The 16535-nt window shown below is 28.9% G+C and overlaps 1 protein-coding gene across 1 annotated transcript; it reads right to left on the bottom strand.

Annotated features, from left to right (window-relative positions):
- Positions 1-759: 759 nt before the first annotated feature.
- On the bottom strand, positions 760-8731 carry LOC105648207 (AAR2 protein family). Its single transcript, XM_012234523.4, has 13 exons — positions 8510-8731; positions 8262-8344; positions 7644-7701; positions 6617-6676; positions 5521-5650; positions 4899-5128; positions 4712-4804; positions 4564-4635; positions 3848-3880; positions 2522-2662; positions 2128-2184; positions 1216-1311; positions 760-1142 (listed from the first exon to the last, which is right to left on the bottom strand). Exons 1-13 carry the CDS (start codon positions 8603-8605, stop codon positions 1083-1085), a joined length of 1209 nt encoding a protein of 402 aa, XP_012089913.1. The 5' UTR covers positions 8606-8731; the 3' UTR covers positions 760-1082.
- Between the last annotated feature and the right edge of the window lie 7804 nt (positions 8732-16535).

Below are 16535 nucleotides of genomic sequence, written 5' to 3'. Positions count from 1 at the left end.
CACAAAAATCCAATACCCCTTTGTCCTCAGAATTTTTATCCTTCCAAAAATCTGATATTCCCTTTGTCCTTTGTCCCATAGTATGTATCCATATTTTCATTTTTTTTATGTTTTAAAATGTTTATCCATTCGACTTAAGAGGTATTTACTTTTTCTTTATATAATGATTTTAAATTCTAGAATTTTTTATTTAAAGAAGACAATTTTAAGAGATATTTACTTTTTCTTTATACAATGATTTTAAATTCTAGAAATTTTTTTTTTAAATAAGACAATTTTAAAAAAATATAGATATTTTATACGACATAACACTATAATTAATGTGTTTTTTAAACTCTGTAATACTACAATTAATGATTTTTTCAAACTCTATACATAACACTATAATTAATGTGTTTTTTAAACTCTGTAATACTACAATTAATGGTTTTTTCAAACTCCATAAAAAAATTAACAGACAAACATTTTGGGACGGGTTTCTACTTTTACAGGTCCGTGTCAGAAGTTTAGCGGAGAAATATTAATTAAATAGTCACAGAATTGATTCTTTGATCAAAACCGAACTGTACGGACCCCATTCCTCATCCCGCGTCTTCTTCTTCTTCTTTTTTTTTTTTTTTTTTTTCATGAATTTCAATTGCGAAAAGAGAGAGTCCTATGGGTTTCTATTCATACCTCTTTAGTCATTTATGTTTCTACTTTCCAGCTTTCAAATCATCAAGCTATGTTTAGTACGAAGAAACTTTTAATGAACCTTGATTGATAATTCAATAATGTTTAATAAATTTCATGAATTAATTCAAACATTACCAACCTGATTAGAATCTAAAATCAGCAAACCACGTAAGTGCCTATACAACTCAAAGGGAGATCAAACATTGTAAAAAAGAAAAAGTAATACTAACAAACTTATGTACAATACTATGATCTGCAAAGTTTAATCAGATGAAAGATTCGCATTGGAATTAACTTCTGTTGTAAAATCTAGTGGTATCGTAGGAACTGGAGACATGCCCTAGAAGCATCTCATCTGATGTTGATACCGACAAGGGACGGTAAAAGGAGAGGTCTGTTTTTCCGGTCTATGCTGCTCCAGCTTCATTATAGGTGGTGTCATCCAACATCTTTACTACAGGAGCATACTGCATAAAAACGGCATCAGAGAGAAAGAGAGATTGATCTTATAAGAAAGTTTATACACGTGTAATCACACACCTCGTCGTCATCTTCAAAGAATATTCCATCTACTGCATTGTTCTGTTGGAACTTCCATCCTAAACTGGTCTCGAGCAGTTCTTTGAGTTTCCTGGTCTGCAACAATTGGAACAGAAAATGGTAAAATCATCTCTTAATTCAGCCAGCAGCCATTGATGAAACCCAAATTAAGTTAGCGTTCTTAACCACTGAAGTTTAATGAAAAAATTAAATGAAACAGAGATTGATGGAAATTGATTTCTGAGCAAAGGATCAGTTATGAAATTTAAACCTTTAGAGTATGTAATAATTATTCTAAGAGCTTGTTTCATTAGAAATAAATTCCATTAAAATTTTATACAGTTCATTAACAAATCTATATCCTCATGTTCGGTATATAAATGAAAATTGATTTTAACATTCCATATTCTTAATTCAATACAACTGGCTACTAGAACAAAATACTATCAAAATTAACAAAATTTGCAAATGAACTCTAAACTTAACATGAGCTGAAGTTACTGAAGCTAATGAATTTTAATTACAAACTAGTATAATTTCACATTTAAATGAATTTTATAGTATCCAAGAATGGAAGTTAATTTGCAAATGAATTTCATCAAAATGTCTTCAAATAATTAAACATAACTTGTTATTCCAAAAATGCAAAAATATATGAACGAATAAATAGATAAAATCAACAAATGGAAATAAATTTGCAATGAACTGAATGATTTTATAAGAGAGATAAAACTGTTGAAAGATAAACAATATGCATAGGAGAGAGTGAGTGCAGCGCAGATGATAATCATGATCAGACTATCAAAAGCTTATGAAGACAAAGCTGGCAAAATAGAACTGAGTCATCAATGTAAATGTTGTCTATCAGAACAGAAAAATCTTAACATGGATAGTCAAGTTTAACATGCATACCCATGTCAAAAGGTCTCCATCAACCACTGAGGCATCTTGCAGCAACATAAAGAAATCCTGCAATTCCAATCAACCTTTAATATATAAGTTTTTCCTTAAATATAAATGTCTTAAGACGTGTGATGTAATAAGTGTCAACATTACTATAGATTTGAGTTCTTTCCATTTTTCTATTTTTTCCTTGCACCCCTTTTTCTCCATTTTTCTCCACCCCTTTTGGCCTCTTGGAAAAAAGATGGCCAATAATAACTTGCAGTCAATTCACTAGATCAATGAAATATCTAGGACTTCAGAAACAGATTAACAAGATTTGAATACAACTCACTTATGCAAAACAGCCTCCTCTGCATGTCAGCAGAAACAAAGATTGGAAAACTATTAGGCAAAAAGCTACCTTACAAAGTCGGTGTAAAAAGCTATCAGTAGAAAACCAGGACTCATCCAACAGTGTCGATATCCCTATCCCTGCACCATTAGTTTCTGCTCTATCTTTCTGAAGTCCATATTTCAGTTGATGGTATAGGACCTTTATGAACTGCATGAAGTTTATAAAATGACAAATATCAGGAAGAATAAATGAATAGTGCTATAGATGTGCGTATTGACTTGCAGCTAAGCAAAGAAAAGAAAGAAATTGAACAATAAAAAAATCAATATTTATGGCAGGAAATTTTGTTTCTGAAAATTAGTAATTAGTAGCTAGAACTAAATGTGACTTCAGATTTGTGATCGAGTACCTGCAAGGAAATACCTAGAGCATAGAAGCTCCAGATATTGCTAAACTATTTTTTAACTATTTTCTATTTTCAAACTAGCTCACCCATGAAGTACAGTTCCAAATTAATGAAGAGGGAAAAAAAGGAAAAGCAACTCAAACATTTCAGCCCCTTTATTTCCATTTTTCATTGGACCAATGTTCATAGTATCATTTGCAGGTATTATGTTGAAAATATTCATGTTCCATAGAACGTGGTACACTGACCAAGAGTACTGATCTGATAATGCAGAAAGGATAACTAGTTGGTTAAGATCCTTACATGTATTTATAACAGCAGTAAAAGTATATGTGGATGAGAATGCATTTATAATAGCAGTAAAAGTATATGCGGATGGATGGCATTTCAAATTGCAAACTTAGTCATGGCAGAAGTCATATTAAAATTATTAACAATTAATTATTACATGATCCATATTATGCCATTTTTAGTTTAGATATATTCAAATTGTTTTGAATTCAGGTTTTCCAGTAATGATTGCCATCTTCAGGTCTTGTAAGTATTGTCATATTCAAATTCCCCACTGTCTTAATTATAACAATGATGGTCTTGAAAAAGAGATGAGGAAGAATTTTTTATAAGGGGATAAATTAAATAGGTCTTTTCATGGATCAAACATGTAATGCCGTTAGAAAAATATAACCACAAACCAATAGATCAGCTTTTTCTTTTCCCAAAACTAAATAAAATAATATAACAGATCAAGTTTATGAGATAAATCTTAAAAATCAAGGGTGCATGGGGGCATGAAATCCTGTGGGATATAAGAAATGAAATGGTCAAAGTCAACGAAAATAAAGAAAAAAAATGTGCCTGAATAAGACCAAAGTAATTAGAGTAAATCTGTCAATAAGATAACTATCATATTTCAAAACCATCATGACTGTGCCGTGCTCAACAGAGCACTAAGAAACAATTAACTGGTTGTGCAATCAAAACATTACCTTTGTAAATAGCTGACTCCTCGTGTGGAATGGCTGGAAAAGGGAAAAAGATGCATCAAATCAAAATAAAAATATGATAAACTTTAGTCTCTATTTGATACCACGTAAAATCACAGAGATGTGAATGCTATATACTACATGAAATCAAAAAATGATTACTGAAAGAAAAAAAAGAACTAACCATGTAACACCAATAACTGTTTTCTATAAGGAGCCTATCTATTACTAGAATGGATACGAATAATAATGCAATGAATGGGAAGTCTGCAATGAGCTGACCACTGTTTAAATATATAATATAGGTGAAAAAGTTGCTTTCAATTTCATTTGACGTGATGTGCTATCATGTGCGTCGTGTATTGCTTTATGACATGCAACACCAACATTAGAGTTTAAAATCTTACAAGACAAGGTGATACAATAATTAATTCATAATAGTAAGAATAGACCAAAAATGGCTTCTGAAAAGCTTGAATTAGATTTTTTTTCAAAAGAATAAAAAAAAACCTTCCTAGTTCTATAAAAAAGAAAAATGGTAATCAATATAGCCAACAAAAATATAGTTTTCCAAGAGAAGCAAGAATGTCATAAACAAAGTCCACGGCAAGATGCAAAGAAACAAGGCAAACAAAAAGTTCCCATAACAGGAGATAAGATAGATAAATTATTCGCACAAAAAGAAAGAGAAGAAAAAACTAAAACATTTATTTACTTACAGCTTCAGTACAACCCAATAAAAGGCTAACCAAAGATTTCCACTGTAAAAATGCATCAAGTGATTGGCCCATCTGTACATTTTTCAACTTTGTAAGTACCTCATAATATTATTCTCAGTGTAAACATGCCAAACTGGGCTAAGCATACCAAGAATGCAATATAGGCAAATTGCAGCTCTCCAAGAAGCAAGTCTTCAGAACCTCCATAGTCTTTTATCAAAAGGCTTTCTAATAATTCTGTCTAGATAGGTCAATAAATATATAAAATATCAACAAACAAATACAAAACTTTTAGAGAGACACTGCCGTGTACTAATTATGATTGCCATTTGTACCTTGTCAAGATTCAAAGCTGTAAGTTCTTCTCTATTCATTCCTCTGCGTTTAATAACATGAGGAATTGATGTGTAATAACATCCTCTCTTCTTTATCTTGTCAACAGATGCAGATGCTGAGAATTTACTGGTCTTTAATTGGTCATCTAAAGCCTTTTCCATTGTTGTTTTAGGAGCACGTGTAACCATCCCAGATTCATTGACAACTGTAATTTCACCTCCGATGGGTTCTGCAAATTTAGTGAATAACTTAAATTGAAGAAGTTGCAAAGAAATCACTTTTGGCAATTGTACATTGTGATCTCAAAAGAACCAGGATGGTTAAACATTTGTCATATGGATTCAATATAGAAGCCAAATGAAGTATTGACAAATTTTGGTAACAAAGATAAAAGCCCATGTTACAAGCAACAAAAATCCTAAGAGACCCACATGCTAACATTTGTTCCGGTCATTGAATGGAAGACGTGGGATATCCTTTCACAGGGCTGCACAATCCATTCATTGAATCGAAAACAAAAGACTAAAATAATCAAGCCTCCAATCTTCAAAAAGCAATGATGAACAGACTCCTCGTAACAACTAACTGCAAAATTGAAAAGCAATTGGAGCTGCTAAATACCAATTCGTTCGATGACATTCTTCGTGAGGTAATTAGACAAGCGCTTCCATTCTCCATACTGACTGAGATTATAAGGACCAAGATGTCTGTCAAACTCTAAGCTTTTAACTGCTTGATAAAATCTCTCTTCCTTGGTAGGAAAAGTAAGGAAAAAAATAAATAAATAAAATAAGTCAATGGACTGCATTGTAACTAGGAATAAACATAGATTTATAAGCCACCAGAGTATATTTTTCCTCACAAAGAACTTACAAAATCGCAAATTTATTGACAGATTGATTTGGCAAATCATTTTTCTCTAAATGGAGTTTCTTTACCTAAAGTCAAAGATTGAGTTGAAAAATGTAAGGCATACCATGAATGTGCATTTTTGCATGCCAAAAAAAAAAAAAATATATATATATATATATATATATATATATATATATATATATATATATATATATATAGTAGGTATCAGGGACAAAGCAGTAGGTAAAAGCAAATAGGAGCTTTATATGATAGAAATTAAACTATCAGAAGAATCTCAGGCCGTTACTCCTTTAACTTTTGAATCTTCTCAACAATTAACAGATTAAATTGTTCCAAGAAGTATTAAGCAAGAGAAAACCAAATAAATGTTACTCAACGATGGAAACTGATGCCCACAACTGATAGAAACACTTTAGTAATATTAGCAACAGAGCCATTTGTTATTCATCTGACTTCACCATTGGTAATGCCACTCATCTGAGTTGGATAGAAAGTTATAAATTTTGAGACACATGATTAAGGAAACATAAGATATCCTAATTGATATCTCCTACAAGCAGCATTCAGCAGCCTTTTCTTGTTCCCTTTAACTTCAGAAGTGCATTAGCAGTGTTGGTTCAGAGTAAAGTCCAGTACTAAATATGACAGGATAAGTCCTTGCTACCTCAAATGTCCAAAGTTGAGTGCAAGGTCAACCATAAGGAGTATATCAGTTAGACTGAAAGTAAACCTATTACTATTATTTATTCTCAGGTAATTATTTTTTTAAAATTCAACTCTTGAATTTTTCTTTTCCCAGTTAAAAATAAGAAAGAGGAACGTGACAACTGGGAAGTAAGCATACCTCTTCCTCAGATACTTTCACCAGCCGTTCCTCTTCTAGATTCCACTTACGAACAATCACCTATTCCAGCCAGTGAAAGAAATGAAAAAATTAGCACTGAACTTCAAGACCAATGAACAATTAAAATTACAAAGTTTGCAGATTTTATAAAAAATTCAGTAAGGCAATAACCAGGTTGCAGCATAAATTAATACATACTTGGAAACAATAAAAAATATTTTCATAAGGTCCATTCACATTTTAGTAAGAAGGTGCTAATGGATTAAGCATGAGGCCACTGCAGAAGATTAATAAAAAACTTTCTTCGAAATGACATGATATATCTGACAGCAACACTGTGCATTCATCAACAAAAAGCATTGATTTCAACCCCAAAAGATGATACATTTTTCCTCCGTTTTCCTCAGTATTCCTCAGTATCAAACTACCTCTGTCCCACACAAAATAAATAAATAATTCTATTTTCAACTCTAGATTAGATATAAATCACTTAATATCACATTTCCACCGAAAATATAGTTCCCAACCCATGTTCTGCCTAAAGCATCTTGTGTATTTTCTTCCTGATTACTTTATCTCTACAATATGTCACAGTCCAACATTTCATGAATTCATTTGTTGTAAGACATCTCCTCAAAACAAGAATGTGGTCTTCACAAGTCAAAGACTCATTTCAAACACCAGATTATACATACCATATCCATATTATGCATTACTTTGCATTTGTTATTTCCCACATGGATTATTAGTTGTACTGTCAATCCACAAAAGTTCAAAATAGCCAGTCATCCTATGCCCAGAAAACCCATTCCATGAGACACTTTTCAGTGATTGTAAAAAGTAGCCAACTATTTAGCCATAGATGATAGGCACCAAAACTGTTCTTCACAAATATATATATATATATATATATATATATATATATATATATATATATATATGAAAATGGTGAGCAATCCAATATCAATAATTACATCAAAAGCATGAAACTATACTGAAATAGAAGAAACTTGTATATGTTTGAGACCTCAGAGGGGCCAGCATCAATAAAGAAGCCAATAATTGGTGAGAACTCCTTCCCATCCCTGCATAAAATAGATTTACAGATGACATCACATAAAAAGGCTATATTCCTAACACTAGGAACATCACACATTACGCAATTGGTAAAAGTAATCAGTGTCAATATTACATTAGACGTGATTGACTAAAATCAAAAGCTTTATAGCAAGATATCATCAGCACGACAAACGTTCAACTTCTTAAATTCCATAACACTTAAACATAACGATGTTCATGTTTATCTTTCTATTAGTTTTTCTGCTTCATTTAGAAGAAGTAACAATTTAACTAAATATCACAGCCGCATAAATATGGCACACTTGAATCATAAGCCATTTTCAATTCCCATAGTGTTAGTGTCCCCTATCAAATTTAATAGTCCTTCACTTAACATTTTTAAATCTTACAACAAATTCAGGAAATCACAAGAATATTCAAAAAACAAAGAACCAAATTTCAAAAGAAACTCAAAAACTAAACAAACTTCATACAATTCAAAGTTATTGAAGCAAATAAACCAGTAAAGTTAAACTCAGTAATCAACAATTTCAAATTCCCTTGACTGATAACTACACAAACAAACCTGCTAGATGAACTATAAAACACAAAATGCGGGCCAGGAGGAATCATCTTAATGCCCTTAAAAGCAGGACCAACCGTGAACAACTGCAAAAAAAAAAAAAAGAATAAAATAAGGAAACTGCAGTCCTGATAAAAGTAAATATGGCAAAAACAGCCATAAGTGTATTATAATACTCAAAATTGAAGAAAATAAGTTTTATTTTTCCTAGATTTTCTCGGCAACCAAATAGAAAAAGAAAAGCAGGTTACCTGAGTGTCAATTCCAACAAGAGTGTACTGAGGAACGTCGAGGAGGAGCAGCGTGGCTCCTTGTTTCACATACTCTAGCGCTGTTTCGGGATCCATTTGAGATGAAGTAATTGGACTTTTGTTTTAGTTTTGTGCTTCTAGTCCAAGAGAGAAGAAAAGGAGAAGAGGGCTCATAAGGAGAGTTCCTTACGAGAGGAGTGCAGTAGAATCCAGAAACATCGTAAGCGCGATTTTCTATTTATATACAGTTTGAGGAAATTTAAGGCAACGCCGAAAAATAAATAAAATGCTGCGCCACTCGGAAATGTATTTTTTTCCCTTTTTTTTTTTTTTTTTAATTATATACTTCTTCGGTCCCATTTTATTTACTTGTTATATTTTTCAAAAAATTTATAAAATTTATAAATTTACATATATAAAAAATTACTTTTTTTATAATAACTTTTATAATTGTTCATTAAATAAAAAATTTTTATTAATATCTTAATAAGTTATTAAGAATAAAGAAAGACAAACTAATTTTTGTCGACTAAATTCTTAATATGCATGTTTTATCAAATCATACAAATAAAATGAGACGAATGGAGTATTTTTTTTATTTACCAAAAGAAAAATTATTTTTTGTAGCATTGAAGTAGAGTATTCAAATTGGATCTATTATTTGATAAAACATCATTTATCATTGGACAATTTTTTGGTATGTAAAAGAGAAAGGAGTTTAAATTGTAGACTTAAATATGAAAACAGACATGCATATTTAGTCAATTTTGTAATTTTAACTGATTTTTTTAAAATTTTTTTTATTAATACTAAGGACTAATTAAAATGTTTCAATTTTCAAAAAAATATTGACCTTGCAGTTAATAGGCCCACACCTTACTATAAATGCAAACAATGTCGTTTTGCAGTTATATCTCAGCTGCTGCCCTTAAGAGAAAACGATGCTGTGTCGACTGAAAGGAAAACCTTCAATTTTTTTCCCCCAATGATCGAGTTGCTCCTCTCATCTCTCTCTTTGTTTCAATCCCTAAATTCCTTATCGCAATTTAGGGATGCCAAAACATAATTTTGCGTAATGTGGGCCAAAGTAAAATATTTTTTTTGAAAAAAATTACACTAAAAGTTTTTTTTTTTTTAGTGAAACGGAATAGAATGTATTGTATCTATCTGTAGTATCAATACAAACCGATTTAAAGTACTCTTAAAAGGTAAAATGCTGAATACGTTTAAAATATTCCTTTTACTAGTAATACATAAGATATCTGTAGATGCCGAACTAAATCCGTTTAATATAATAGATACTAGTAATTGATTATATAGAAACTTAAATATGTACTCTATCTTAACTCATTATAAATAGTAAGTTTGTTATACACACATACATATTCTACATTCGTTTATGATTACCTGAACCTATAATAAGCATTAGAATTAGTCGAGCATCCTTACTTCTATCTTAAGATAAAACGTACATAAATCCGTCTATGGATGGCCAAAATCAATTATAATAAAGATTTTGTAAAATTTATTTTTTATTTTACATTTTTTTGTGACTAAATGATAAAAAAATCCTCATTTTCAAAATAAATATTTTTCATAAATTTATTTTATGGATAGACTTATAAACCGAATCTAAAAATATCATTCTCTCTTTTGCAAATTAACTGCCAAATAAAGTGGTTCGCTATTCTTGAAAATATGTTTGACGGTCATAATGATCCGTTTTTCCATCATTTTATATGGTATACCTTATTTTAGAGTTTGTGTTTAGTGGACTTTGCTGTTTCTTTTTTTTTTTTTTAGGAAAAAAAAAAAAGAAAAGAAGAAAGGAAGAAAGAAAGGTAGTTCGCTGTAGATCGGCATTTCCCACCGACTTGTTGGGTCGCACACCCGCACTTTCCTCCCCCAAAGTTAAAGTTGGGAGACAAGCAATGTGTGATCGTCCTGCCAAACTCCACTTTAATTCTCAGTAGCTAGCTCTACCTTGTTTCTTGTCATTATAGACTAAAGGTCTAAAGCCATTCATAAATATGTCATAAAAGATAAGATACGTCAACTCACAATTACCAAGACACTAGTATCAATTTTCCTAAATTGTTGAGTTCTGCGTTTTGTTTTTTTTTTTTTTTTCGTATTTTAATTAGAATTTATTTTGTAACAAAAATTAAGTCTATGATTTATATAAGTATCAAAACGAGTCATCATATGCTAACACAATCCGTCTAATATGAAAAATAAATGGATCAAGGTTGATATTAAAAAGCTTTTGTCATAAGTAGATGAAATATAAACATATTATATTAGGGTTAACACGCGTGTTAGGCCAGAAACTTGTTTAATAAGAGTAAAAAAATTTTCCTCACATTAGTGATTGGTATTATATTTTCTTTATTTTTTAGATTAGCCCATGCTTGTAATTTAGATTTTTCATATATATTTATTTAGAAAATTTAAATTGTGTCTATTGTTTAATTAGAACTCTTATCCATTTGTGACCAATTTAAACTTTATTGTTGTATTAATTTTTTTTTACTACTTTTAATTTTGAATCTCAAAAAATTTATGCATTTTATACATGAAAAGGCATTTTTAAGTGATATTTGAATTAAATATGTTACGTGTGTCGTGTTGAATTTTTGACTCGTAGCAAACCATTTAATCAAATGGGTTATATATGTCGTGTTCGTGTTGAAAAATCTGACACGAGATCATTAAATGAATTGTGTGCATATTGACCTTAATAGTATTGTGTGTTAGGTGAATTCGTGTCAAACTCGACACGCCAATCCATTTTGTCACTTTTACTATAAATATAAATAAAAATTCATTGAAAATTAATATTATTTGATTTCATGTACTATCAAACATTACGCTTTTATTCCCTTCCTTTCATTAAATTTATTGGTTTTAATTTTTTTATTTTTTTATTTAGACGATACTTTTAGGAAATCAAAATAGCATTAGTTTACTATTGCTTAGATATGTACACTAAAATTTGTTTTCATTAAATGAGCATTAATTAATAGGTAAATTAGTCAATTATCCTTATTTTTATTTTTTAACAGTAAAATGATTCAATCATTTTTTTAATTCTTATAAAAATTTAAATATCGGCAAATTTAATGGATAGAGGGAGTAATAAAATTCGTAAAATCTAAAATTTATACTAATACTTAATAGCCAAGACAAGTTTGATCAATGGAAGTCAAAAAAAAAAATTTTTTATATAAACCACTGGTGTCTGGACCCTATTACAAGAGACTGTCTTAAGGCTCTTCGCCCCTCCCTACAGATACATTTAGTGAAAATTGACTCGATAGCTCTTCCCACATATTTAGCTTATGTTGTCAACTAAGCCACAATCCATAGTTCAATGGAATAAAAGTTTAAATACAATGAATTCCACATTTAAGTGTTGTGTGATAGAGATTTAATTCGTCCTGCATAAGAGTTTTACTAAATCTGTGTGAATGCCGTAGATTTGAAGTCCTTTAATTATATTATGTCAATCCCTGCAAAAAAAGAATTGTCTTTTTTATAGTTGGAGGTGGATAATGTTCAATTTCTATTTATCAGACGTGATCTAATTAGTCTTTTTGCATATTTTTAGAAGATACGAGAATAGAAGGTCTAAGTTCGAATTATTTTCACCATAAATAAGGATTACATTTATTGTGTAACTCATAATATTATTATAGCCCGTTAGACCACTCATGTTTCCAAAAAAAAAAAAAAGATTTCATATCGAACCAAATCTACTCATTTCAATCGAATTCAAATAGTGATTTTAGAAATTCAGTTACTCATATATTTGGTTTTCAGTTTTATTTCAATTATCATATAAAACTAACCATATTGATTTATTTTAAATCCAAAATAGTTAATAATATATTTGGTTTTCAGTTTTATTTCAATTATCATGTACAACTAACCATATTGATTTATTTTAAATCCAAAATAGCTAATATAGTTTGGAATAATAAAATTCGAACTGAATCACACCGATCCAATTTGATTTGGATTGATTTTTGTACCATTCTGGTCCGGATTCAGTTACCAAAAAAGTACATTCAACTAGATTGACACTGAACTAATACAATTTGATTTGACTCGGTTAATGGAATGCTCAACCTATTTATAGTATAATAAAATTATTTCATTTTTAATTACATTACTCTCTCTATCTACTTTTATCTATAGATTAAGATTTTTGCATGATAATTATAAAAGCAATTAAATCATCCAAATTATAATAAAATATTCCTTAATGTAATTAAATTGTCATTTATCTCTTCTAATTAGTCTAATGACCAACTTCAATAATTTTCTCCTCTTTCATATGCTATTTAAGAGAAAAAGAGAGTTGATAAAATAGATTTTAAAAAATTATAAGCAACATTTACTTTATTTAATATAGATGAAGGTAAAATTAAAAAATAAATTACTTAATAGTCTTTTATATCTTTTATTTTTGAAAAGCAAATAGATTGGAATAACATTGTGTCTATATAGCAGGAAGTAGTTCTTATTTTTAAATACCACTAATCTTTTATATGACTTGTGTTGCACGTTGATAATACTCATTATATTTTCATTTTTTATACTCTTTTAATTTTTTTTATCTATATAATATTAAAGCATAAGTTTTTGTTTAGATTAAAATAAATAACATTAATTAATTTATATTAGACTTTGTCGCATAAACTACTTGTAATATTATTTCTTATATACTTGATTCTATTTTATATAATGAAGTGGTCTCAAAATAAAATTCAATTCAATCCTTATACCTAATCCTTCAGTCCCTAATTTATAAATAAAGATTCTTATAACTAGATGCTCAAAAAAAAAAAAAAAAAATCAAGTTATCACTAAATCTCCGACCCTTGCCCTTAATCCCAAATCAATATCTATATACAACTATAATGAAAAATACTAATAAATTTTTTTTTACTGGTAGGTAAAAGAAAAGAAATGAGAAAATGATCTAAATTAATAATTGTAATCATTTTGGCTATAATGATAGTATTACTTACCCAATGCATTAGAGAAAGGAATATATGAATATACAGACAAACTCTTAAAACCCAAAAGAGAAATATATAGTTCTAGTTTCTTTCAATTTCATAAACACTATTTTCTTTCAAGTCAAATATATTTAGGATATAAAATAAAAAATATCAATAAAATTACAAATGCTTAATCAAGAGGCGATCTATTTATTGCAAGATAAATATAAATCTCTTACTAAATTAAAGTGATAGTGGCTGCAAATTAATTTCATAACGAAAAAGAAAATAATAAATGATGAATTTTTATTAATAATAAAACTCTTTTAATAACTCAACACATAACAAAAATTAAATTATATTAAAAAAATTACTAATTTAAATTTCAAAAAATAACTCTGAAAATGCTATAATTTAATTAAATTCGATTTTGATGAGAAAAAAAAAAAGTCAAGTCAATAAATGAAAATTACAAAGCAAATCATGCTAGGATCCAATATTGGTCAGTTAATAAGTTTATTCAAGTATTTTGTTTCTCTATTGTTCTAAGTTGTAAATTTAAAATAAATAAATAAGTTAATCAAATAATAAAAAATTACATAAAAAAATGTTATATCATCTTCAAATAAACCTACAATTTTTCCTACAATCAAAAAAAAAAAGTATTCTTTTTTCTTTTTTATTATCTATATTTATTTGTTTAAAAAATAATTTTTAGAAATTATATCCAATCAAATAATAAAATGTAATTTTTTTTTTTTTGTCTTAACTATGGATATCCTGAGCCCACTGGGTTAGAACTAAATCATGCTCGAACCGGGTCGGCCCAAGAAGGGATAAGTGCTCTCAGCGAGTATTTGCTCCATTCATGAGGATTGAACCCTTGACCTCACCTAAAGGAGAAAAGAGTGTCGAACTACTCATTCAAACACTTGTTAATATAAAATGTAATTTTTAAATTAGATAGGACTAAGATTATTTAAGGATATTATAGATTTCATTGAGGTTGATATCGAAAATTCCATTATTTTTCTCTTATTCCTATATTTATATATAGTATAGATAGATAAATAGAGGTATAGATAGAATTATAGATATAAATAGATTTGTCATATTGACGATAACTACTTTAAAATAAAATATAATTTTAGATAAAATAATTTTAAAAAAATGACAGATGAAAGCACTCGAAAGGAATATATTTCACTGAAATGCAATTAAGATTCATGGGTAATAACATTAAATAGAAAAGATAAACTAGGAAATTGTGCCTTGTTTGTATACACATGCACACATTCCTTGACTCAAATAGGGCATGCGTCATCCGTATAGGGAAAAGAAAATACAATTGGACTGGTGGACTCCCAACCGTTGGTCAAACTAGTGGTGGTGGTTAATATAGTTAATCGCATGGAAGTTACATGCATGCTTTCTTTCTTTTTGGGTGGGAGAGGGATTTGATGAGCCCTACTAAAAACATCTAGAAAAAAATTTTTCTGGATAAATATATGGTAAAATATTATGAGCAAGGTTTATTATTAATTCTAAAAAGGTTCAATTTGAAAAAAATTATAGACATTTAAAAGAAATTTATATAAAAAGATGGATCAATTTACCTCCATTTTTACATGTATTTTCGACATCACTGCTAATGAAGTATTATACTAATGTAATTAAATATATATTTTAGTATATTTTAGAAATATCATTTGATAAAATTAAAATTTATGTAGTAATTAAGAAGTAAATTTTGGGTTCCAAATATTATATAAGATTTTAAATTACTAAATTATAATTGGCTTGAAAAGTTATTTAAGTTTGATTTCTACTTTTAACTAACAAGTAAATTTGTATCATCAAACAACTTAAAATCAATAAGTACATACTAAATAGTAATATTAAAACTACCTTGCTATTACTGACAGACAATTAGATAAAACGTGTGAAATATATTTTCAGACAATCTTTATTTGTAAATCATTATTTGAAACTTAGAGCCACTACAATTGAGAGAACTTTACCTACTAAGGGTCGAAACACGTGTAAAAAAGAAAAAATCACCTTACATTAAATCTAGTTTACTAACTTAATAATTTATTATATGAGATATTCAATTTCTTGTTTGAAATGTCTCATTTCTTATATCACACTCACCCACCGAACTAAAGTTCATTGTATCAATTAAAATTTTTCTTGTATTACATAAGAATATATATATCTATATATATATATATATATATATATATATATATATATATATATATATATATAATTCTCTTGTTTGAAAATAGATTATCTCTATGAAAACACAAAAAATATTGAAAAAGACAATATTTCATTCATACTTTTCTTTTAGTATAAATATTAAGAATATTCTAGAAATTAAAAGAAAATTTATAGTATTTTCAATTTTAATATCTAAGACACACACAAATATGCATGACTGTTAGATATGGCAAAGTTTCCATAAACCAACCAGTCTGTACAAATGAGAGAGAAGATGATATGCAAATATAGGAAAGGATTGTCAAACCTATTGCAATTAGTTAAAAGTCAAATGTGTAGCTGTGAAGGTTGCGGGAAAGTCAGACTACATCTATAAACAGAGATACACAAACATTAATCAGAGCTAAAAGCCAACAAGTGAAAAAAAAAACAAAACAAAAAAATATTCCACCTAACCTACGGATCGTGGCTCAGTTGATTGTGGCTCAGTTAGTAATACAGGCTGAGCATGTGGAAATAATTCTCAGATTCGATCCTTACTAAATACACATGTCGGGAGGGACGAAAAAACTTGACTTTAACTAAACCCTGGGCCGCATTAAGTGGTTCCTGATATAAAATCCAGATACTGGTGGTTTACACCAAAACAAAGAATATTCTATTCATATATATGGTGAAAACTAGAGTGTGTATATTATATTTTATTTACTTTTTCTTACTTTAGTTTAAAAAGTTAAACAAAGCAAAAGATTGATTGTCTCCTGTTGAAGGAATTAATTAGGCTTAATAAA

This window comes from Jatropha curcas, chromosome 4, assembly GCF_041381405.1.
Source record: "Jatropha curcas cultivar XTBG-Jc1 chromosome 4, XTBG_Jcur_1.0, whole genome shotgun sequence".
Classification (NCBI taxonomy): Eukaryota; Viridiplantae; Streptophyta; class Magnoliopsida; order Malpighiales; family Euphorbiaceae; genus Jatropha; species Jatropha curcas.
The sequence above is the reverse complement of the archived record's forward strand: the minus strand, read 5'-3'. Positions and strand labels throughout refer to the sequence as shown.